General features: G+C 34.9%; 1 protein-coding gene across 18 annotated transcripts in view; it reads right to left on the bottom strand.

The window, feature by feature from the left end:
• Nucleotides 1–25,640, bottom strand: part of relch (RAB11 binding and LisH domain, coiled-coil and HEAT repeat containing) — a 49,464-nt gene that overhangs the window by 4,628 nt on the left and 19,196 nt on the right. For 4 of the 18 annotated variants that reach the window (XM_059524587.1, XM_059524580.1, XM_059524582.1 and 1 more), the window contains 21 exons: nucleotides 23,923–23,998; nucleotides 22,336–22,431; nucleotides 22,073–22,096; nucleotides 14,981–15,093; nucleotides 14,792–14,882; nucleotides 12,613–12,684; nucleotides 12,481–12,537; nucleotides 11,271–11,294; nucleotides 11,012–11,152; nucleotides 10,741–10,905; nucleotides 9,807–9,954; nucleotides 9,369–9,525; nucleotides 8,118–8,241; nucleotides 7,884–7,932; nucleotides 7,434–7,513; nucleotides 7,248–7,354; nucleotides 5,963–6,062; nucleotides 5,150–5,232; nucleotides 3,529–3,592; nucleotides 3,051–3,189; nucleotides 2,735–2,851 (listed from right to left, as the gene is read on the bottom strand). In XM_059524587.1, coding sequence (XP_059380570.1) covers nucleotides 2,735–2,851; nucleotides 3,051–3,189; nucleotides 3,529–3,592; nucleotides 5,150–5,232; nucleotides 5,963–6,062; nucleotides 7,248–7,354; nucleotides 7,434–7,513; nucleotides 7,884–7,932; nucleotides 8,118–8,241; nucleotides 9,369–9,525; nucleotides 9,807–9,954; nucleotides 10,741–10,905; nucleotides 11,012–11,152; nucleotides 11,271–11,294; nucleotides 12,481–12,537; nucleotides 12,613–12,684; nucleotides 14,792–14,882; nucleotides 14,981–15,093; nucleotides 22,073–22,096; nucleotides 22,336–22,431; nucleotides 23,923–23,998 — 2,027 coding nt within the window. Of the gene's footprint in view, nucleotides 1–2,734; nucleotides 2,852–3,050; nucleotides 3,190–3,528; nucleotides 3,593–3,895; nucleotides 3,979–5,149; nucleotides 5,233–5,962; nucleotides 6,063–7,247; nucleotides 7,355–7,433; nucleotides 7,514–7,883; nucleotides 7,933–8,117; nucleotides 8,242–9,368; nucleotides 9,526–9,806; nucleotides 9,955–10,740; nucleotides 10,906–11,011; nucleotides 11,153–11,270; nucleotides 11,295–12,480; nucleotides 12,538–12,612; nucleotides 12,685–14,791; nucleotides 14,883–14,980; nucleotides 15,094–22,072; nucleotides 22,097–22,335; nucleotides 22,432–23,922; nucleotides 23,999–25,640 lie in introns of those variants that run through there. The other 14 variants (XM_059524589.1, XM_059524592.1, XM_059524585.1 and 11 more) reach the window with 10 other exon arrangements.

Below are 25,640 nucleotides of genomic sequence, written 5' to 3' on the forward strand. Positions count from 1 at the left end.
ACGAATGTGTGACTGGGGCAGTCAACACTAGAAAAGACCAGCAGTATAAATGTTAAAACCGTGCCGTAGTCTTTTTGACGCGATCGACCCGGGTTAGAATCCGCCTTTAGCCAAACTTTTTCCCCCTCCCTTTTCAGATCTCATATCACATCGGAAAGGCGTTTATCTTCAATAAAACTGAAGGAAATAATCAAAAAGTTGAAATAGTATAAGGTAGGGTTAGGGTAGGTGTAGGGAGGGTTTTATTGTCCTAATAAGGTGTTATCCATTTAATATTTTGAATTAAAATGTTCATTTACACTCAATACGTTATTTCAATTTTTTTATAATGTACTACAATACTGAAAGGCAGATAATTGCCATTATTTGCAATAAGTAGTAATAAGCAGAAAATACTGCTATTGTAATGGTGTAAATAAAATCTTACAGCGCAAAAATACAATAACTCCAATAAAAAATAATACTATATGAAACTATATCACAGAAAAATTAAACAACTAAAAATGTAAATTAAATAAAAACTAACTTAAAATGTAAACCTATGATCAACTTATAATTAAGTTTGTTAATACATTTATTAAATTGAAATTATAAAACACTAAAAAGAATTAAAACTACATGGAAATAGAGCGGAAACAACTAGGAAGACTGAAAATAAAATAAAAACTAATTCAAAATTGAATGCTACAATACACCTCTAATTAGGGCTGTTGATCTAATAAATTACGAACTAAAACACTAAAGAAAAATAAATCTACTATAAAACTGATAGTAACTGAGTGAAAACAAAACAAAAGACAGAAAAAAAGGAATTTAAAATTTAAAACCATATTAGAGCTACAATTATGGCTGTTTATCTTTTATGAAATTATTTAAATGATTTACCAATTAATTGTTACACCATGATGTTTCATGATATACCAATGAATTATTTTAAATAAATGATTAAACCGCATATACCAATATTTGCTGTGGAAAATAAATTTTTTTACTAAATGAACATGCCACTGCTCACAATGCCACTGAAAATACAAATACTGATTCCAAATATTAAATGAATTTTTATTATACATATTTTTTTTTAATTCAGCTGAATGAATGAAACAACAAACTCCATGTTAACTTGAGTTACCGGTATCAGCCTGATGATCTGTTGCACCCCTAAAAGCGAAGAAACCGAAACCATGATCACCACAAAACTTGATAGAAAACCCAGCCGTGAGAAATTAATATTAAACCCTATAATGACTTGCACTTATACAGTAAATACACACCAGTATTCGGCCCATGATCCAGACTCAACCTCATATTGATCATGTTGCAAAACCTCAAAACACAGAGAGGACGAGGTTTTACAAAACTGCCTGGGGGGCAAGCCACTGCTACAGGGGGGTCTCAACGGTGACACAGCAGACAAAAATAAAATTAAACCGAGAAAGATGGGATGTTGTTAACAAGACAAAAGAGCATCTGCAAAGGCATGAATGCTGGGAATCCTGACCAAAGGGCTGGGCTAGGCTCTCTTCGCTCAAACAGACAACATCACAGAGCATTTAACGACAAATTCAGCCATCCACCCTGCAATTTAGTGTACAAAAATGGCTGAGGTTTATTTTCTTTTTTTTCCTGCCAGCGGGATATGCAAACATTTTCACAACGATGAAGCTCTCAGAAGAAGAGGAGGAAAAAAAGAGAGCGAGAATGCAAATCCAGCTATGGAGACTCATGTCCAGCTTAAATAGTTGACCATCGCTCAAAAACTCAAAAAGCCCAGAGAGAAAGTGGCCACACAGACTGTGTGTTGAGTATCTGTTTTAAGTTGAAACTGGACGTCAGACTGTGGTTATACTGTGCAAGCTGCCATACGCCACAAAATCAGTGGAGGAACCAGTGAAAGATGGCTTCTGCTTCCAAACATCAGCAGTCGAGGTGTACAGTCCAATTCCGCTGTCTATCTGTTTTCAATTTGAAATCAAAATGTTCCCTCTTAGAGAAAAATCTACTTCTGGAAATGTTGGAAATGCAAACCGCTGGGCATTACTGAGGCTTACAAAAACAATAAAACCGCTTGACTGATTTGTTGAAAAAAGCCTCAAATGTTCAGCCAAATGATTGCCCTGACTGTTCATGGATTGTCTGATTATATCCCCAAAATAGCAAAGGCTTGACAAAATGACAAGTTACAATCTGATTGGCTGATTGGTTTACGCAAATGTCAGGTTTTTAAATAGCTATCCCAATGAGAAACAGATGCTGAATTAGACACAGCTTTTCAATCAAATGAATTGTATGAAATGATATGAATAAACACAAAATTAAAAAAATATGTTCTGTCTTACATATACTAAGTATAGAGGACTCGTATTTTCAGCAGAGGCGAAGGTTTAAGAAGGTTTTTCAAGTAAAATGTATTTCTTACAAACAAGCAGGTTTTTGCTTCACAAGACATTTACTGATAGACGGGAGGCGTGGATTACTGTAATGTTTTTATCAGCTGTTCCGACTCTTATTCTGACGGCACCCATTCATTCAAGTGATGTAATACTAAATGTTTCCATAGATTTTCATTTTCGGGTGAAGTATGCCTTTCATGCTAATAGTCAAAACCTTGCTACGTAAGACAAGTTGAAAGGTGGTTCTAAACACACAAAAATACTAAAAAAAAAAAAAAGAAAAAAAAGAAAAAAAAGAAAAAAAAAAAAAAAAGTCACTTTTTGAAATATATAAAGGATACAACAGCAGGATAAGGCGCTGTATGCCTCAAACAGCTGAGTGGCAATGTCAATTCTTTTACTCTCCACTGTCTGCTGGTTGTTGCACAGAGCCAGTTTGTGCAAATGAGGAAGAACAACTGTGGAAAAAACAGACAAAGAACATAACATAAAAGAATACTTCTGCCCCAGTATAATGTAAGTGCACTAAAGGGCAAACAGCCACAGAAGCAAGACTGTACTGTTATCATCACATTATAACACGCTACGCTGTTTTTCCTCTGTGCAAACAGTGAAAAACTTTGCATATGCAAGTGAATATATAGTGATGACACTCACATTCATCTCTGAAGCGTGGCTCTGCATTGGGCCCTACTCTTCCAAATGTTTTGATGATTTCCATGTGCAAAGAATGCTGGTCCTGATACTGGGGGTCTTCCAGAAAAGAGGCCAGCTGCATTTTCACTCTCTCTAGCAGCTGACAAACACACATATGACACAAAAATAAATAAGACCTCCTCTATACAGTTTGTAAACCTTAGTCCGTAGGGGTGCACGATAAATATCGGCCAATAATTAATGAGCATCTCATCCATAAAGCCGGTTATCTAATTATTAGTAAATTCCATCAGATGCATGATTTCACAGAGCAGCAGTTACTACACAGAGCCGTTGTTAACTGACAAGCTGCGCAAATCCACAAATATTATATAACAATAATCAAACATGTCAAGTTTTCACTAAACTAGAGATTTAAATACTTTAAAATTGATAAACACATGTGGGTTGTGTGGGTGTCTGTAATATGGACTCGTACCTCTTTTTGTGTTATAGTTTCCATGATAGTTCCAAAAGCAGGTATTGTTGATATCCTCACTGAGCTGAAAGCAGAAAATCCGTCACTACACATCCAAAAGCAACCATTCCATTACCCACTAAAAAGATAAAAGATGCACGAATGGAACAGAACCATGAGATGCCAATCACTTGATGGAATATGTGGCAAGCAAGATGATTAATAACACATGATCATTCCCATGTCAGTATGAAAACAGAAACAAACAAATATCCACCCCCCCCCCCCTCCCAGAAAACTAAAAAATAAAAAATATCCAACCAAGAGAATGCGGAGAGGAGACAGGATATTTGGTTTTTAAAGTGTCTCATAGCTGCGGTTAACTCACAATTCAGGACCACTGCACAAGGTAATAAGGGCCGGGGCTACTCGCTTGTCAATTAAGGCTTCGCTCATGCCTCGAAGAACCAGCTGCAAACCAGTCAGATGCAAAAGAGAGACGGGGGGGTCAAACACAAATGGCCAAGAACCTAGCAGGGAAGTGGGGTGGTAAAGGAGACTGTAGTGCTGGGGGGGGGGGGGGGGCCTTGAGAAAGAGTGACTGGCAGCCAAACATGCCACGGGCCACATGGATGGACAAATGAGCTGAATGAAGAGATGAATGGATTGTGGAAAGCAGGCAGCTTCTCCAAGCATGCGCCGATTAGTGTAGACTGAACGAAGGATGTTAGTACACCGAGCACGTGAGACATCAACAAAATAAGCACTGTCTCTCAAGCCTTGGTTTCATCAGGAGAGCCAGAAATACACTTCCACACTGACAGAACATTAGCTAGAAATACAAATGATTCTATCAGCCGAAATGATGGTTAACAATGGTATATTTCAAAATATATATATTTATATATAGGGGCATATTTCAACTTCAAAATAAAATAATAAACTAAATAAAATACAAATTTTAGAATTTTTATAATAATAAAAAAAGCCTATTTTAGATTTATTTTGCATTATGACAATAATTTTGTAGCAATTAAGCACATTTAACCTTCTCTTGGTTAGAAGCGTATTATAATGCAAATAAAAATGCATACAAAAATATATAAATATAAAATATATAAATAATGTATAAATAATGCCAGGGCCATATTCGAGACTCAAAATAAAATAAAAATAAAGAAAATTATTTTATTTTGTTTGGCATTATTTTCATAGCAATTAATCACAGTTAACCCTCTGGATGTCTAAATGCTAAATTACATTTTTCATCTACAATTTTATGTATAGATCATGGTAGTATTAGTTATATATTATATTTTTGTTGTTTAAAAAAAAATATTCCCCACCCCTTAATGGTAATGAGAACCTGATTCAATGTGATGAAAATTAAAAAATCATAATGGAAAAAATATTCATGATCCACATCTATTTATTCATTTTTATCTGAAGGTGACATTTCATTGATTCAACTGCAATATGTTGCATGACATTAATTTCTTTTTTAACATAAATAATCTGAAACCCTTAAATCTGGGCTCAGGTAGGCGGTGCTCGCTGGAGGAGGGGCTAATAAAGTTGTGCCCCCCTGAGAAAACCAAGGCGGAGGGAGGTGCATGGATGAAGGAGGCAGGAGGAGACTTACATTTCAGGATCACTGGAGAGAGTGATAAGTGCTGGAACAACTCTCTGAGCTACTAGAGTTTCATTCACCCCCTTCACCAACAGCTGATTGGTCAGAGCAGGGGTGATGTCACACAGGATGCATGGAAAGAGCGAGCACAGTGTCATGGAACACCGCAGCGAGAGAGAGAGAAACAAAAGAACACAAAAAAGAAACAACGGTAACAAACTAAAAAACAGCGCAGACATACAACAACAACAACAAAAATATGACAGAAGCCCAAGGAGGCACTACACAGATAAATTAAATAAAAATTAATGACTAAAAAGGCCAGGCAAATTGAACTAAAGCTACGACCACAGATGAGGAGAAGGGGAAGAGTTTCTAAACACTCCTCGAACCTTCATTTACGACTTAAAACGGGGTGGGGGGATGAAATGTGGGGGCCGTTACTTCATATCTGAATGGCAATAGCAAGCGTGCTGTGGTGCAAAAGACGTACGGATGCTTTAAAGCTGCAACGACTTCAATACAAGTAAACATTCAGTGATTTGACAGGTAACATGGATGACAAGGCACAAGGAGGCCCTAGAGGGAGTGTGGAGAGCTCTGAAAATACATGTTTACCACCTCACACCAACCATTAACATTATATTACAACAAATGTGCATGAAAAACAAAACATTAGGTAATAAAAGTAATCATTAGACTGGCCTGGAGGATGCTTAATATCTTTAAACATAAACTTAAGGACATTGGAAGTATTTATTAATTTTATGGCTAAGTAAACTATGTGTGTCAATGTTTGAAGCGAGAATTGGAGCGAGGGCTTACCTCGAACATGCGTGCAGCGGTGCAGCGTACCAGTGCAGATGTATGGACCACTCCATACCAAAGCACCGTCAGCAGAAGCTCATGAAACGCTGGGTTTGCCCTGGACACAGGAAGTAACGGTTTTAGTGGGTACTCACAAAGTGACAGTTGATGATCCCACTAAGCCTGATCTTCTAGTCAGTTAGAGAGCCATTAGCATGAAACGTCTGCTGCATTAGATCATCAGGATACGGGAGTCGAACAAATTGGGACATGTTGCTTAAACCATTATTGTCGGTTTATGCAGGGGTCAACTTCAGGGATGACCTACTGACCTCGGGCCGGTATGTACTGTAAGTGTTTATGTCTAGCAAATGTAAACATTTGGTTTAGAGTTCTGCTTGTCTACCTTTTAAACTTTAGTAATTAATAACAGAATTTTATTTTTTGGGTGAACTATTCCTTTAATATTAGCTTACTGGCTTATTTACAGTGGTGGCCAAAATTATTAGTACACTTGTATTTTCACTAGCTAAAAAATGGTTTCCTCTCAGATTAAATCCAGATGAACTGTGGCAACATTTGCAAGATGCTTCAAGAAACCTACCTGCAAAGATACAGTACTGTGAAAACTTTTAGGCACTTGTGTTAAAATTCTGTTAAATGTGAAACGCACAACAGCAAAAACTAAAAAAACCTTACTTGAAACCATTTGTTTTAGCTGGTGAAAATACTTGTGCTCTAATAAATTTAGCCACCGCTGTAAATTAAACTTTTAAAGAATTAGTTAAGATCAATAATAAAAAAAGAAAAAAAAAAGAAAAGAAAATTGTAATGTTTTGCAGTAAAAAGTTTAATTTCCTGCTCTTGGAAGTTTCTTAAATAACTACAATTCCCAACTATTATGGCAATTTATTATTTGGAATCATTTTCTTTATAAAATAAAATTACAAACATCAAAAAAATCTGAGTAAAATTGTGTAATAAACAATATTTTGTAAATTTGTACACAACTCTGGTTACAGTTTCAGTGCTTCAGTGTTCCAATCAAATCAAATCATATGGGTTTGGAATAGCATGAGGGTGAATAAATGATGCCAGTTTTAACTTTTGTGTGAACTACTCCCTTCAAATGCATGAATTAATAAAGCTTTAGTGCATAGACACTGACAGATACTCTCAACTGTGGGGTCATGACACTCTAGAGCAAGCCATTTTACATCAGCTTAAAGGAATTGCAGCCCTAGATGAGCTCATGCAGAAATGCATCCTGGCTGCAGATTTAACAGTGCTGAAGGACACTCACCCCAGCTCTACAAATGAAGCCTTTAGACTGTCAAGGGGAGCATGGGAGAGAGACAGCGTGGTCATGACATCCTCAAGAAAGCCAATCAAGAGTTTACGGTCCTCCTCCTGAAACAGACAACTTCATCAGAGAGAGCCTTTTTCTGAATGAAGACATCACACACCAGACGTATCGTGAAGCTCCTACCTGATTGTAGCACGTCAGGACTCCGGTTGCATAGATCGGCACCGTAGCCTTTGTAAGGATGCCATTTCCTGCGGAGGCGTCTGCAGGACACACTGTGTTACAATCTCTAAACATATAACTGAACACTCGGTTGAGAATTAGTTGAACCCATCTGGTAATAATTGAGCGCAGTTCAAACCATTACAATGATACAACATGCCCAGTTTCGTTGGCAGATGCTTTAACCATAGACTTTTTTTTAACTTAACAAACATTCAAAGAATGAAAGAAAAAGCTCCATTTCCAAATCCCATGAAGAGTGAAAACACATATTTGACACACAAGCCTCCAGCATGGGAAACGAAGAGAGAGAGAGTGTGTGTGTGTGTGTGTGTGTGTGTGTGTTCACTTCCCAGCCCCCCTCCTTTGACAGCAGGAGTATTATTTTTGGTTAAGTGAACAGTTACTCACCCACATTCTCCTCAGATAGCCGCAGGATTTCTTGGAATTGAGGTTTTACCTTTAAAAATGAGGGGAAAGCAACACCTAAATTAAACTGAAACCGATAAAGGGTGAATCTGAGCTGGACTATTTGCAGCACAAGCTTTATTTAGCTAATTCACTTGGCCAAATATAAAAAAGTACATGAAAAAAGGTGCTAGAGATAGAGATTACTGTACGGCGAATGTCTTTGACCTGTCCTACCTTAGTGTTGGTAAAGATTTTCCCAAACGTTCGACATAATCTCCAGAAGAACCTGGAGAACTCGTGCACACAGGTGGATGAGGTGACGTTGATGCGTCCTACAATCTCTATAAGCTGTGGTAAACTGGACAAAAAGACAGAATCAGGTCCGCTGCAAATGTAGGTAAACTTAGGCATTTAGATGCAACATATGGTGAGATGTATACCTATACAGTCACTAAAAGGATTTCAAATGCATTGTACCTAACTGCACAATCGTATATTCATTTTTTACAGTCTTACTCTACTTCTCACTTAAATGTGCTGCTGCTCAGACCTTTAGGACTTTGATATGTAAATGACATCTGTTCTGATTGGCTAACAAATACAAAGAAATGTAACTCGAATATATATTTTATTTAAATATATAATAATATATAATAATTATTATAGTTAAAAATAAATAGTAATTAAATTTAAGTTTGGGTTCTGTTGTTAATTGTAACCTCATAGCAATGTAAAAGGGCTCCCTATAGTTTAGAGCAGAAGCTGAGGTAGATTTTTACAGATTTTGTTTTGTTATTGTATGAGGTAGATTTAGTTTAAATAAAATTTTTATTATAATTAAATTAAATTAAAACACTAAATAAAAATAAATAAAAACGATATAAAAATGATTTATGTTGTGTATATTTATGGATATATATATATATATATATATATATATATATATATATATATATATATATATATATATATATATATATATATATTTAGATAAATAAAATATATTTTTTTAAATAAGAGTATGTGTTTACATAAATACACACACACACACGATACATTTTTTTTAATGATTTTATTTATCAAAATATGTTTTATTTTCATTCCTATTAATTTTAATTTTAACAACAATTAACTGACGCTAACGTTTCCAGCCATTTACACAAGTTTCTGAGTTTGTCTGGAGTGGCCTATTCCAAATGTTAACATGTTCTTTGTTATGACGTCATCTGACACTTTCTGACCCTTTGTTTTCCCTTTTTCGAAATAATCTTGGTGGGATGAAGATAAATCTTTGGATTATGAATTCTAGCAGTATATCAGAAGATCAAGTAAAGTGTTTTTTATGAGCCGTTTCTTTTTAATTGCCACATATGCATGCCATTTAATGCTCTGAGTGGGTGACCCAAGTTCCTGTCTCCACCCTCAATAAAATGGCAAAAACCAGAGGTCAAAAGGGGGAAGAGCGTGTGTGAGACATTAACTTACAACTGGTTGACGACCCAGAGCAAACTGTCCCATCCTGTAGTTCCTTCATGCTGGAGCTGATGATCATATAACTGCAGCAGAACTGCCAACTGCTCTCGGCTGCCCACGATGGTGGCCACGTCCTGCAACGGGGAGGCAGGCCGCGGGAACCGGGTCACTGTGAGGTCACACACACACACACAGGAGCAGATTTTAAAACCAAGAATACACCAAAAAAGCATAACTGCGCAAATCATCTGACGCTGCCGCCGTGCGTAAATGAAAGAGCACTTTGATAGTGAGCCCAAAACCAGAGAGCAACCTCAACATGGCAGGAACCCTACAGTTACACTAAGTCAGGCGCCAGGTCTGCGTCGCTAAACGTGGCCTGACTGAGAATGTTAGCAGAAAACGCGTGTGTGTGCCTGCGTGCACATGTTGACGTTGGCCAACCCTCACCCTCGATTGGAGGCACGTCTCCCTGTAGTTTGGCTCGGCTGGTGAAGGGGGCGTTCTGAAGCAGCACCGCAAACAGAGACGGGATGAGGGACTGAAGCGCTGACAGATACATATGCAGCTTGTGCTCATCTAGACCATATTCACCCTGCTGGAGAAAGAGAGAGGAATTTAGGAAATAGATAACTGAAGGACGCTGAAAGAATGTGTGTGGAGTGCTTGATATGTTGTGCTTAGTTACTTTGTGGGCACAATGTCTCTAACTGTACTGAGAACAAGACCTGGAAAGCCTGGGCTGCGTTTCCCAAAAGCATCATAAGCCTAAGTGGATTGTAGCTCCATTGATTACAATGGTTCTATGATCAACTTAGGCTAGTAATGCTTTTGAGAAACGCAGCCCAGACAAAATAATGAAGAAAGTTTGAAATACTTAAATATTTCAGTCTTAAGAGTCAATTATAGAAAGAATATTTCATTTCTAACAATTTATTCCATTCAATTCAATTAAGATTCCTTTCTATAGATTCAAATGTACAACGTTTAAAAGTTTGGAGTTAAGTTTTTGTAATGTTTTTGAAAGAAGTCTCTTATATTCCATTCCATTCTAAATGTTAAACTCTAAAGATTCCATCTGAACGATAACAAAGGATTTGATTTTTCCGAGTCTTTATAAGATCCGAAAAAGGATCTGAAAGATTCTGTTGTAAAGATTCAATTCAAAAAGCCTTCATGGTTCCATTCTAAAAATTCACTTCTAAAACGATTCTTAAGTACCACTCCAAATAATAAAGTCCATTCTAAATATTAAATTCTGAAAAGACTAAATTTATTTGATGGAGATTCAAAACAGGTCAGGTGAAATCTAAACATGCTAAACACAAGGAAGTGTCTTCACTAAGAAGTAAGTGTGTGTGTACAAGTATGTGCTGGCTTTCACCTTGAGCAGCTTCTCGATGCGTGTGAGGAGGGAGGGGATGAGCTGGGACTGTAAGTTGCCCAGTTCTGTGCACCAGGCAGCGAAAGCAGGAATGAACACTTGGTGGGTGGCACTGACCACCCTCTCTGACGGGTCGCCCAGAGACAACAGCATCAGCTCAAAGCCCTATTACATAGCCATATACAAAATAAAGCATAAATACATGAGAAAACACTAGTAACGTAAGTGTAAAAACTCTAGATTGTGCTTGAGCGCCAAAACATGCACACACCTGGGAGTATTTGTCTGGGTCGTCAATGTAGCCCATTATGATGCCCAAACTTTTCACCACAGCCTCTCGGACCATATCGGCTTTATCTTCCGCCAACATTTGCTGGAGCATGGACAGAACCAGAGAGCTTCGGATCTCCTTCTGTAGACACACACATACAGTATATACTTGTATTCCAATGCCAGCACTGAATTGCCTACACAACATCTGTTTTTGTATTCTGCTGTGATTGGTTAAATGATTAAGTGTTCATACTCACGAGGAAGTGAGTAAACATCTGACACTTCATTATAGACCGGAGCATACAAAGGCAAAAAAAAAAAAAAAAAAAGGCATAATACCAACAATCAGAGCCCCGTTTGAGTCAAATCAGTTCAGATATAAAAGACAGTTTTTTATAGAATTAATAAATTAGCAGCCTGCTAAACCTTATGACTGTAACTCTATGATATACAGCCAATGTAAACTCCAGTTACTCAAGTCTTAGTGTCACTAATAAGTCAGGTAATTCTAATATGCAAATCGGTGCTCAACAAACACTTCTTATTGTTATTAGTGTTGAAAATTGTTAATATTTTTGTTGAAACATGCAATTTTTTTATTTAAATAATCTTTTTTTTATATAGAAAGTTCAAAAGAACAGCATTTATTTGAGATAGAAACTATTTGTAAGAATGCAAACATCTTCTACGCTCACTTTATTTTTATTAATTTAATGTGCCATTGCTGAATAAAAGTATTAATTTCTTTAAAAAAGTAAAAGTAAACCCAAGACTCTTTTTGATCAATTTAACTGAATACTGAATAAAAAAAGTATTAATTTCTTTAAAAATAAATAAAATAATAATAATAAAAAAGAAATCTTACTGACTTCAAATCCATAATTTTAAAGACTGACAAATTTTATCTTAAATAAATATGCAACTCAGAGATGACTGAAGGATTTAATTCTCAATATATAACATTTCAAAAATGTTAATAAAGAAATGCTAATAAAAAAAGATTCTAAATATTAATTTACAAAATGTTCATTTGTTTCTATTCTAAATGAATTCAGATTCCATTCTAAATATTAAATGCTAATAACTGATCTTTGAAACAGTCAAATATAAAAGATCTAATCATTTGAGTCCAAAAATTATTTAAAAAAAAAAAAAGATTAAATTGTAAATATTAAGATATAAAAAAAGGTTTCAAAGATTGCAATCTATTGACTCAGTTCTAAAATGGTTCCAAGGCTCTTTCATGGCACTAGATGAACCGCCTGCTGTGAGTTCCGACCATAACTCTATGATGTTAAGCCACTGCAAACAAACAGCATTCCTCCATAGCAACACACACACACACACACACGATCGAAGTGAACACAAATGTGAACAGATTCTGCGCTATGTTGACATTCGTTGGTTTGATTATTTGATAATTTTTATTTGATTATTTTAGCATGCTCTTGCTTGACTACCACTCACCGCAGTTTGGCTAGTGTGATCTTGGACGTCTAGTGTTTCAGCGATCACTAACTGTGACTTTGTTGAAAGGTGAACATGATTAATGTGTCCCAGTTAGACTGCTTTTATATTTAGAGGAACGTAGTCTCTTACGGGTAAATAAGGGGCCAGAGCTCCACATGCTTCCGCCACCAGAAGTCTTCTCTCTGGATACTTGTGGTTGATCTGAGCGAGAGAAACACACATGTGACACAGACGTACATAGACAGCGAAGACACAACACGGCAGCGTCAGTTCCAGCTCTGACCGCAGGACTTCATACCCACCCGTACCCTCTATAAACCACATTAGCTCACATTTTTCAGTGTTAAACGCTGAAATTGTTTAGGTTATTTCCTCAGCGGAAATAGGTTTCCATGTGGGGATTTGCGAATGGGATGTACTGTACTTCTGAAAGTTTACTTAAAAACTAACAGTAAACATAGGGATGTGTACCAAGCCATGGATTGAGCATGATCTACAATGGCTTCATATTTTTTTGGACAATTTAAATCAGACTTTATGCCTGAGAGCCATTATAGAAATTACAGAGTATTCATAAATAAATATTGGATAAAACCTTTCTAAACCATTTTGTGAATGTGAATTGTGATTTGTAATGACAAAGGTGAGCAAATAATGACAGAATTTTCATTTTTGGGTGAACTATCCTTTTAACCAACTTTAAGGGTACATTTTGTAATATTATTAGAATCTAAAAGGGTCTAAAGAAAAATAAATAAATAATTTATAATTAAATTATTATGCATTTATTCTGTATTTATTTAATAACAAAAACAATCTCAAAAGACTTCGGTTATTTCTCCTAACCGATGCTTGTTAACCGATTATTAACTGTTAAGACAAAATTACTTTAAATTAGAATTGAAATAAATTAGAAAGCATAAGTGAACCGTTAAAAACACTAACATTTGTTTTCCGGGGATTCATTTTACATGCGCAAAGAACAGCAAACAATAAATAAAAATGATAAATAGGACTATATGAGAAATATATTTTTACTTGAACAATAAATCAAGAAAACAACAACAACAAAAAAAAAAAACTGTGCAACAAGTAGCCTGCAGAGTTTTGGTTCATTTTTGTGGTGCACCAAAGGAAACCAAGACAATTTGTCTTTAGGCTTATTTTACAAAAGCACAAAGATTTGTTTTTATTGTGAATTTACACAAATAAAAGCAAATCTTTTACAATTCCGATTATCTTTATGACTAAAAGGAGTAATTCTTTCCACTGTTAGAAGGAAAAAATTCAAGTGACAAACACCTTGACAATGATGCCTGTTTACGATCATAATAACATACAGTCAGTAGAAGATATGGAAAGAAACACACTGCTCAGTTTAAATACGTAGTCAAATCTGTGCCAATTAAGCATTTTCACCGTATTGCCATCATGTAAAACATTTTGTTTTACCTGGATATTGGAGAGTGGATGAAGTACATAATAAATAATATTTTAGAATTCAAATACATGGCAAAGACGGAAACATTTGATTTTGTGTCGAATGAGAGACCCAATGTTGGTTTTGGTTTCATTTAAGCCTAAATCAATTAGTTTTGGCTTGTCGTTTATATTGCTATAGCTTTTTATAGTTTTAATTCTGTTCTTTTCTAAATAATGTTAATTGAAAGGATTTGTTGTGAAGCAAGGGGAACTAAAATAGCCTATCTATGTTTACATTGTTTATTATAATGTTTCTAAACTTTTTTGGCCTATTTCTCAATTAAAAAATAATAAAATGCAACTTATATGTTTTTTTTTGAAAAGGTTAAAATATTCCACTCTAAAGATTCCACTGTAAAAAGATTAAAATATTCTGTTATTAAGACTCCATTCTAAATAGATTCCAATATTCCATTCAGAAAATATTCTAATAACCTATTCCAAAAAGATTTTTAAAAAATTGAAACTTGTCAAGTAAAAGCTAAAAATGCTCAAAAATATTTAAGTGTGAACTTAAAAGTCCAAAAGTTATGTTACATATTAACATATTAGTTATGTTAGTTTTTTTGACATCATTATACTTCCTCTTACCCTAATATACGTAGTTTATTGTGCCACTGCTACATCTATATGTAAATCAGCCATGCTTTGATTGGCTAACCTTTTCACATATGAAAACTATTACAGATGTACTATTGATAAAAAGTCCATAGGATGTTACAAAATTGTTGTTTTGACCATTTGGTTTGTGTGAATAACAGAGTGTGCCTACAAAGGAATTCCTGCTTTTTTATGTGGTGAGTGTGTGTACGAGTACAGAACTAACCTGTTCCCAGCACTGTGGCAAGAGTTCGGCTTCCACCCGAGTGGGACCCACATGTTGGGCGAATGCCACACACCCGGTCAGAATCATCTGCCTGGAAAGAAAGATTACAGCAGAGTGTTATCAAACTCATAACAAAACCGATTTTTTTGGTCAGTTTACACATGCGCAGATGCCCAAATGCGCACACACCTCTGCTCATCGTCAGGTCTCTTGATAAGATTAAAGAGGATGTGCAGTAGCTGGTCTCTTTCTTTGGGCTCAGGATGCAGGCAGGCCGTACACAGAATGAGAGGAATCAACTCCTGTGGACACACACAGGAACAGATGTCAAATAATATGCACAGGGAAATAAACACACATGCATCCGCTAAAACATGTCCCAAAGGGCTCGGACAGGGAACTTCCGCAAGCAGGTATTTGAGGATATAGGGAGAAAAAAAAACTACTCTATTGAAGAAACACCTTCACCACAAAGGAGAGAGTCTACAAGCCACTCACCCATAGCACCAACTATGTCTGCATGTTGTATCGGATATTCACGACACGTTTGCAACTATGTTGTTGGTGCTATAATATTTAGAAACACTATAGTGAAGTGATTTTGATTTTGGATCAAATCAATTTTTACTCTGACACTAGATATAATTTTTAATATTTTTTACTAATGGGTGCCAGACATTAAAGTTCATTTATGTAAGTGAATATAGTAAAATATAGTAAACTGTGACATACTATAATATTTATTTATTTATTTATTTGACAGGGACAGTGTCCATTAGTTAACATTACTGTAAATGCACCAGAAATGGCCAAAAGGCTTATACACCCAAATATTCTTCATACTGTGGACCACTAGTAAAATCTATAAATTTGGGAGAAAAAAAAATTCAGACAGTTTGACCTGAGCATGTTTTGTTTAAGTGTTTTTGCTTATATGACCTTTTTACACCACAGAATGAACAAAATGAAGCATCAAAATCAATAAACTGAGATAATGTTGAAGGTGGCTGACTGTATTTATATATATATATACACACACACACCTTCTCATTCAAAAAGTTTTCTTTATATTCATGACTATGAAAATTGTAGAGTCACACTGAAGGCATCAAGGGCTATTTGAGCAAGAAGGAGAGTGATGGGGTGCTGCGCCAGATGAACTGGCCTCCACAGTCACCGGACCTGAACCCAATCGAGATGGTTTAGGGGTGAGCTGGACCGCAGACAGAAGGCCAAAGGGCCAACAAGTGCTAAGCATCTCTCGGGGAACTCCTTCAAGACTGTTGGAAGACCATTTCAGGTGACTACCTCTTGAAGCTCATCAAGAGAATGCCAAGAGTGTGCAAAGCAGTAATCAAAGCAAAAGGTGGCTACTTTGAAGAACCTAGAATATGACATATTTTCAGTTGTTTCACACTTTTTTGTTATGTATATAATTCCACATGTGTTAATTCATAGTTTTGATGCCTTCAGTGTGAATCTACAATTTTCATAGTCATGAAAATAAAGAAAACTCTTTGAATGAGAAGGTGTGTCCAAACTTTTGGTCTGTACTGTATATATAACAGTATATATATATATATATATACAGTACAGACCAAAAGTTTGGAAACATTACTATTTTTAATGTTTTTGATGGAAGTTTCTTCTGCTCATCAAGCCTGCATTCATTTGATCAAAAATACAGAAAAAAATGTAATATTGTGATATATTATTACAATTTAAAATAATTGTTTTTAAATTTGTTATACTTTAAATCTAAATATTCAAATAGAAAACTATTATTTGTAAGTTGTAATAATATTTCACAATATTACTGTTTTTTTCTGTATTTTTGATCAGATAAATGCAGGCTTGATGAGCAGAAGAAACTTCTTTCAAAAACATTAAAAATAGTAATGTTTCCAAACTTTTGGTCTTTACTGTATGTATATATATATATAAGAAAAATTACAATGTATTGTTGATTATTGCAAAAAATATACCCTTGCTACTTATGACTGGTTTTGTGGTCGTGTGTGTGTGTGTGTGTGTGTCAAAAATCATTAGGATATTATAAGTAAAGATCATGTTCCATGAGGATATTTTGGCAATATACAATTGTCCTACCATTAATATATCAAAACTTAATTCCTGATTAGTAACATGCATTGCTAAGAACTTCATTTGGACAACTTTTTATTTACCATAAGATTCCAGATTTTCAAATATTTGTATCGCGGCCAAATATTTTCCTATCCTAACAATATCCTATTCCATACAATGGAAAGCTTATTTATTCAGCTTTCAGATGAGGAATAAACCTCAATTTAAAAAAAAAATACCCTTATATGACTGGTTTTGCGCTCCAGCGTGTCACACACACACGCACGCACGCACGCACGCACACACACATATTTTTTTAGTAGTGCTGTCAAATGATTAATCGCATCAAAAATAAAAACTTTTGTTTACATAATATATGTGTGTGTACTGTGTTTGTATGTATAAATACACACACATTACATATAAATATATTTCATATATAAACATTACATATTTTTCTTAAATATATACATGCATGTATTTGTATTTATATATACATAAATATATACAGTAAACACTCATCTAATATGTAAACAAAAACTTATTTTGGATGCGATTAATCGTTTGACAGAACTAGATTTTTTCTTTATGACTTTCCCATTTACTGTTGGATTGTAAATATATATTTTTAAATATATGGCTTTTATATATATATATATATATATATATATATATATATATATATATGAAATTTTATTAAATGGGATTATTCCCTGTTCACTTAATGCAAAGCTATTTGTGAAAAAAAATTTTTAACTAGATTTTATGGCTGTATAGGAAGGTTTGGTTTAAAAAAAAAAAAAAAAAAAAAACACCTCAAGAAAAAAAAATATATAAAAATATACAGAATTTTGTCAAAAGGCTCAAAATTATTATTATATATTGCCCAGTCCTAGCAAAAAGATGTACTGAAGCGCCTGTCTGTATCATCATGTGTAGATGCAGATATGTATAAACGTGACATTTTCTGAAGTACATACAAAACCATTTAGCCATGTAAATCAGTGGTTGTTTACCGTAACAGTGGGACAGTTATGAAAGAAAACCTCACCAGCACGACAGATATCACATTACAAAACAGGCAGTGTGCCCTTGGTACACGTCTCATGGCCAAACAGTGGTAACTAGCCCTGTTTTCCATGAAGATCCAGAATAGAAACAACAGATCAGGATTCACATGAAGATTTGACACAGAAGTGTTGATTTTCTCTTGATTTATCTCATCTTCAGACGTGACTGTGGGTAGAGCTCAGCCTCAAATAGGCACTTTAAAGTGAAAGATAGTTTAGCAAACATGCGGCAAGACTGCAGGCTGTTTGAAACTAAGGGTTGGTCTGTTGGAGACGGCAATGAGCCGTTTCATCAGTAGTGACTGTGTAAGAGTGTGGCATTATGAGGCAGCGTCTCCTGCACCAGGAGCAGAGCTTTCAAAAGAGGCATAGTTATGAAAGATTTTATTTGGCTCTGGTCCAAAGTGAAAGTGTGGAAATGTGTAAGTGGAACATTCGCGGAAGAGCTACTGGGGAAAAAACAAAAACTATTAGAAGCAGGCATTAAGAATGGGAAGAGCTTTGAGACTTGACTAATAAATCACACACTAATCGTATTTGGACTCCATTTAAACAGATGAATCTTATGTAAAAGTAAAAAGTTAAATCTCAATGGATCAGATAAGAAGAATAAAACAAATTATTCTAGACGTTTCTGACACTTTGACCAAAGAATTACCATAAAGTTTGCCCAAACAGATGCTTTTACCAAGGAAAATAAAATACAATTCTCATTGCATCAAACAAATCAAAGGATTCTGGACTGTTTTTACACTTTGACTAAAGAATTTCCATAAATTGATAAATATTTTTTCGTTATAACACTGTATTTTTTAAATTAATAAATAACATTTATTTCTTATTATTATTTTTACAATTTATGAATGTCTGTGGTGCATTTTGCTAAAAACAAAACAAAACAAAACAAAAACAAACAACCAAACAGAAAAAAAACAATACTTATGATTGTATTTAGGCCCTGTTTAAACTATAAATAAAACTTAAATTAAACTACACTAATAAATAAATAAATACAATCTTATTTGATTAAATAACAAAACATCGAAGGGTTCTTACACTTTGGTCAATGATTTTCCATGAATTTATTATAACTTTCCATTATTTTGTCATTTTGAAAATATTTTGTTTATATATTTTTGTTCTAACAATGACTATCGTTTAATTATTAATAAATAAAAACAAATATTTTTTTCCTTTATAATTTTAAAACAAAATGGCTTTGTTATGCATTTTGCTTGACAAACTATAATTATTTACAATAAATGGCCATTCGTTTGATTTTTTTTTTAAATCAAACGCAATAACATTTGTTGGTTGCTGAAGTGTCAAAACATTTTTGTTGGCAAAAAGTACAAAAAATGTAATCTGTTCTCAATATCTAAACAAAAAGCGAAAAAGAAAAAAAACCTTGCACGTTTGGATTCCTTGTCACTCCAAATTGTTTCCCATGAAAACTTGTATTTATATGCAAATTTTCAGTTATACCATCAGCCTGCACTGACTCATTTCTTGAACATATAGGAAATCAACAGCTACATATCAAGATAATTACCAGCAGAAAGCAAAGAGGCCCAATCAGAAACACACCCACATGTGCAAACACTCCAGGCATAATTCTGCAAGAAGAAAGGGAGTTTTGGACTGTTGCAAACACACAGTTCAATGGCTGGTGTACCTGATGTCTTATCAGTTTTACATGGTAATCAATAACTTGAATGGCCTTTAATTCCGAAAGACTTTATCTTTACAATAAAGTTCTGGTAGGTGTACAGATGACAGGAATTATATTGCAAGGCAGGTGCTCCAGCAGCGCCTGATTAGTAATTGTTCTGCACCAGATGGGTGTGTCAGAGTGAGTGTGTGTCTGAATTCAAGGAAGAATTACGAAGCCAACAGAATTAACAGGCAAAGCTCAAAGTCCAGTTTAGTGAGAGGATCTCTACTCCTCATGTGGTGTTTGCTTTCACCCGACTTCAGCCTGGAAAGCATCCAATCCATCTTAAACTGTCACCTGTCTCCCGTAAAACAGAACTGCCCTATGCAAATCAGAGGTGCTCGACAAGGGAAATGCTGTGGAACTGGCTTGGAACAGTACACACCTTTGGGTCTGCTCTCAACAGATGAGCAATGTGTGCATGTACCTTGTGTTTTTTTCTAAATGTTTAGTCATTTAAACTAAATCAGTTCTGTAATAGGGAGGCAAAGAAAACAACTGAACAAGGTTTCAGCATCAGCTGAAAGGCAGGCACTGAATAGCTGCAGCCTGAAGCACAGAAAAATCACAGCATACAAATGTTCCATTGGTGTGGCGGTCAAAAGTTTAACTTGGAGTTATTTGTATTTGTATTTAGTTTTTCTTAAAAAAATTCAGCTACTCAATATTTATAAAACAAAGTTCAGAATACACTTTTTTTTAAAAGACAAGCAATGTTTGAAGTTGTTCTAAAATATATATCTTCATAACTGTGACAGCAATTTTAAACAGCTAACAGTTGAAATAATTAACTATATCTGTAGAAAAAGTTATATTTTTACTATTATTAACAATTTTATTAAGCTAACAAAAATTTTTAGTTAACTAAAAATTAAACATCATATATTAACTGAACAATTTTTTGTTTTCATTGCCACCATTTTATGAACGCAACACTGCAAAACATTATTTTACAAATTACAAATATTGAAACATTCTTAAAATCAAGACACATTTACTTTAAAAGCATAATGACACAAGATATTAAGTTCTGTTTTCTGAAAAGTGCATCAAAATTAATTGAGTTTTTGCTTAAAATGTGAAAAAAAATATCTGAAAATTTTCAGTTTTGTATGTAATGCTTGTTTTGCAGTATTTACTATATATATATATATATATATATTATAAATATGACAAAAAAGTTCAAATGATTAAATAAAGTGAATGTATACAAATATACAACTTAAAACATTATTGTTTATATATCATTATTAACTACTAGTAATACTAATATTAGTAATAATAATAATACAATTAATTAATTCATTAGTTAGTTTCAAAATATCTATCTAGTCTAAAAAAAATTACATTTCGAGCTTTATCAGTTTAGAAGTTTAGTGCACAGTAAAAGTTTATAGTTGAAAATAATCAATAATCAATCAATAAAAATAATCAATCAATAAAAAAAGAAATGCATTTGAGTCGCTGACAACTAAGGAAGCTGATGAAAAGCCAAGCCAACTGAAAGGTCAAAGGTCACACTAGGGCTGTGCAAAAAATCGAATGCGATTTTCATGCACATCTCATCAGTAAAGACGCTCCTGTAATTAGAAGTATATCTCAAGCACGTGCGTTGGGTTGCCAGGTTTTCACAACAAATCCTTCCCAGTTGCTTCTCAAAACTGGTCCAAAACTAGTCCAATCGCGTTTCCAGGAGGTTCCCCGATAAAAATTGCTTCCCGGGGTTAAAATATACATTTTTTGGAAGGGTTGCCTTGGTAAAATTTGCATTTTAGGGGCTAAATATCACGTTAGTGGGGTAGTGGGGTTGCTTCAAACTGCGGATATGAAAAACAATCGCAGACTTGGCAACACTGGTACAGGTGGAGCGGCAGTTACTGCACAGAGCCGTAGTCTTCCGACAACTAACACAAAATCGTTTTCAAAATCGACAAAGAATCGCCTGCGATTTTAACATCGATTTTGTGTAGATTTTTAGTGAATTACGGCTCGGTGTAGTAAATGCCAACCAGTGTTGCCAAGTCTGAGGTTGTTTTTCATGTCCGCAGGTCGAAGCGACCCCAATGCAAATAACGTGATATTTAGCCCCTAAAATGCGAATTTTTACCAAGGAAACCCTGCTAAAAAACGTATATTTTAACCCCGGGAAGCAATTTTTATCGGGGAACCACCTCGAAGCGCGATTGGGCTAGTTTTGGACTAGTTTTGAGAAGCAACTGGGCAGGATTTGTTGTAAAAACCTGGCAAGCCTGATCCGAACGCACGTGCTGGAGATATACTACTAATTAAAGGAGCGTCTTTACTGGGGAGATGTGCATGAAAATCGCATTCGATTTTTTGCACAGCCCTAGGTCACACGCAAGGTGAAGGAAGCAGGGCTGATGTGAGAACGTGCCGATGTGTTCCACTCACCTGACAGAGGTGCACAACCATTCTCTATCGGAGCAGTGAGATGCATGCACAAAAGCAAGAGAAGAAATGATTGAACAGAACAAAAGAGAGAGGTGGACTAGTTTAGAGAGAGAGAGAGAGAGAGAGAGAGAAACACACACAACTACAATGGAAAAAAATAAGTAGAGTCAACGTTGAATCAAGAATAGAATGAGAAGGAGAGGCCAGCCGCAGTGGACATGGAAGATGAGGTGGGACTGCTGGGTCAAAAGGTCATGGGTTACCTCTCGCTTGGCCAGCAGGACGTTGGGTACGATGTGTGGCAGACAGCGGCCCAGCATGAGCATGACGCTCTGCTCGCTGTCAGCTATTCGAGACACCTGAGAAACAAGGACATGGGAATTAGGCACAAAAATGTCGCCACATAACAGCATGCAAAGGCCAACATGTCAGAGATTTCATTTAATCACACGTGCCCAAAAAGTACTGTATAACTGCAACCCGAGAACCTTTTCTGCTTTTGTATTCTGGACATAGAAGACACTATGAACTCTGAGACCTCTCAAACGTGCTTATTAATGCATTCCTGGAGATTCTGAAAGCAACTGAACCGCTTCCAGTGCATTTCTTTCTATCTTAATGACTAGTCATATTGTTAAAGAAAGAGTTCACTTAAAAATTGAGTTCCAAACCTGTGTGACTTTCTTAATAAAATAAAAGAGGTCTAATAAATAGACATTACTTAGTTTGAAGCCATATGATTGTGGTAAGTTATTATTTTAACTTGCGTTAAGTTATTATTTTAGCTGAAAAATCACAGCTGCCAGCGGTGATTGTTCACTTTATTACATATCTTATTATTAATACTTTGTATTAGGATTTTTTAAAATATATTTTAATTTGAATTAGTTTTTTCAATGTAGTTTTTTTTCTTTCATTTTTCCAGTTTTAGATTTAGTAATTTTAGTGCTTCAATTTCAACGAACTCAATTTTTTCACTTAATTGCCAAAGCAACATTTTAGTTTAGTTTTTAGTTATATTTATTTTAGTGCTATCAAACAATTAATCGCATCTAAAATAAATGTGTTTGTTTACATATGTGTTTGTACCGTGTATATTTATTATTTGTATATAAATAAACACACATGCATGTATATATTTAAGAAAAACATGTTGTTTACATATTAAATCAATTAATATATAATATAAATATATACATGTAAATATTTTCCGAATATACTGTATGTGTGTGTAATATATACACATAATAAATATACGCAGTACACACACCTATTACGTACACAAAACTTAATTTGGATTTTATTAATCACGATTAATCGTTTGACAGCACTAATTTAATTTAATTACTGCTTTATGTCAATGTCTGAAACTGATTTTTAATTATTTTAGGTTTATAAACCCTAAATCATTTTGATCCATGAAGAAATCATTCAGACTTGGTTTCATGAGCCAGATCAATTGAAAACTGCTAAAGATTTCATTTTCGAAAGTTTAGAAAAAATCATGACATTCTGAAAGATTTGTTCAAGAAACAAAAATGGCTAAAACTACTTAGAGTTCATGGACAGATCTCAAGATTTTCATCGAATAACTAATTATTTGATCTGTTTATCACATAAAGCTATTGTCTGGCTTCAGAAGATTTAAAGGAAGCTGCAGGCCATTCACAGTAACTGCACCCCCAATTCAAAATTTACGGTAATAAAATATATATCTTTTGAGCTCCATATAAGAAAGAAAGTCTGACTGACTTTTCATTTTTAGATGAACTATCTCTCTGAGTGTCACAACCAGTAGACTCCACATGTGCTTGAGCTTTTGTACCTGTATGTGATCTGATACCACTCACCTCTGAGCCCAGCCTACTGTCAGTAGACATTCGACAGAAGGACAAAAGTGCTTGGTGGAAGGCCGGAGACAGCTTTCTGCACAAGCAAACAAAACATGATTTAACAAGCCACCTCCACCTCCGGTTACCAATAACTCTACATATTAGCCCAGTTTTCTACAGCACAGAGCAAAAATCTGATATAGGAACAGTCAAAACAAGGAGAGGGTAATTTGTCTGAATCAGCCTCGTGGGGTAAAAGTCCATCCGGAGCAGATGTGCAAAATGATGATGAATGGAATATATAGTACCAGTCAGCACTGCAGGAGGACTTGGGGGGACTGCAATGGTGCTTAATGCAGTGCTGCCATCTAGTGCCATTATAGCTATGTAAAAAAAACAACAACAACAAAAAACAGGGGGAGGGCTGCCTCATTGTTTACAGTCAAAAATAGAATAAGTTACTGACTCTTAAAGGGATGATTCCCCCAAAAATAAAAATTCGGTCATTAATTATTCACCGTCATGTTGTTCCAAACCTGTAAGACTTTTGTTCATCTTCGGAACACAAATTAAGATATTTTTGATGCATTCTGAGCGCTCTCTGACCCTCCCATAGACAGCAAGAATCCTTACACAATCAAGGCTCAGAAACGTAGCAAGGAGATAAAAATCCATGTGACATCAGTGGTTCAACCGCAATTTTACGCATGGCGAGAATACTTTTTGTGCGCAAAGAAAATAAAAATAACGACGTTATTCAACAACTTGCCTCCTCCGCATCACACTATAGTGCCATTTTGGAGAGTATCACATAAGTAAGCAATGCATGTACGCGGATACGTTGTTTACATTCAGATCAAAGCCTAAACAACATAAACAGTGTATCTGCGTACAGGGGTTCTGACACAGAACAGCATACATTGTTTACATTTGTGATACTCTTCAAAATAGCGCTATAGTGTGACACGGAGGAGATTAATTGTTGAATAAAGTCGTTATTTTTGTTTTCTCTTAGCCTCGTAAAATTACAGTTTAAGTACTGATGTCACATGGATTATTTTAACGATCTCCTTGGTATGTTTCTGAGCCTTGATCATGTAAAGATCCTTGCTGTTTATGGGAGGGTCAGAGAGCTCTCGGAATGCATCAAAAATATCTTTATTTGTGTTCTGAAGATTAATGAAGGTCTTAAAAGATTGGAACGACATGAGGGTGAGTAATTAATGACAGAAATTTCATTTTTAGGTGAACTATCCCTTTAAATGACTCGTATGAAATACTTTTTTTCCTTGAGCATCATTTACTTGAGCAATGCTAACTGTTACTTTTGTCAGTAGTTGACTTGTTCAAATTTAAGATTTTCCATCTAGCAGGCAATAAAACAAAATCCTTCAGACTTCAAAAGTTTGGGGCTGGTAAGATTTTTTCATGCTATTGAAAGAAGTCTCTTATGCTCACCATGACTGCATTTAATTGATTAAAAACAGATATAAAAACTGTAATATTTAAAAATATTACTGAAATAAAAAAAAAAATTGCTTTCTATTTTACTTTATTTTAAACAAGTAATTTATTCCTGACAAAGCTGAATTTTCAGCAGCCATTACTCCGGTCCTCAGTGTCACATGAGCCTTCAAAAATAATTTTAATGATTGGTGCACAAAAAACATGTCTTTTTATCATTAATAAATGTAATTTTAGTATCACTGAAATAAACTCATTATTTCATATATTAT

This window comes from Carassius carassius, chromosome 35 (assembly GCF_963082965.1).
Source record: "Carassius carassius chromosome 35, fCarCar2.1, whole genome shotgun sequence".
Lineage (NCBI taxonomy): Eukaryota > Metazoa > Chordata > Actinopteri > Cypriniformes > Cyprinidae > Carassius > Carassius carassius.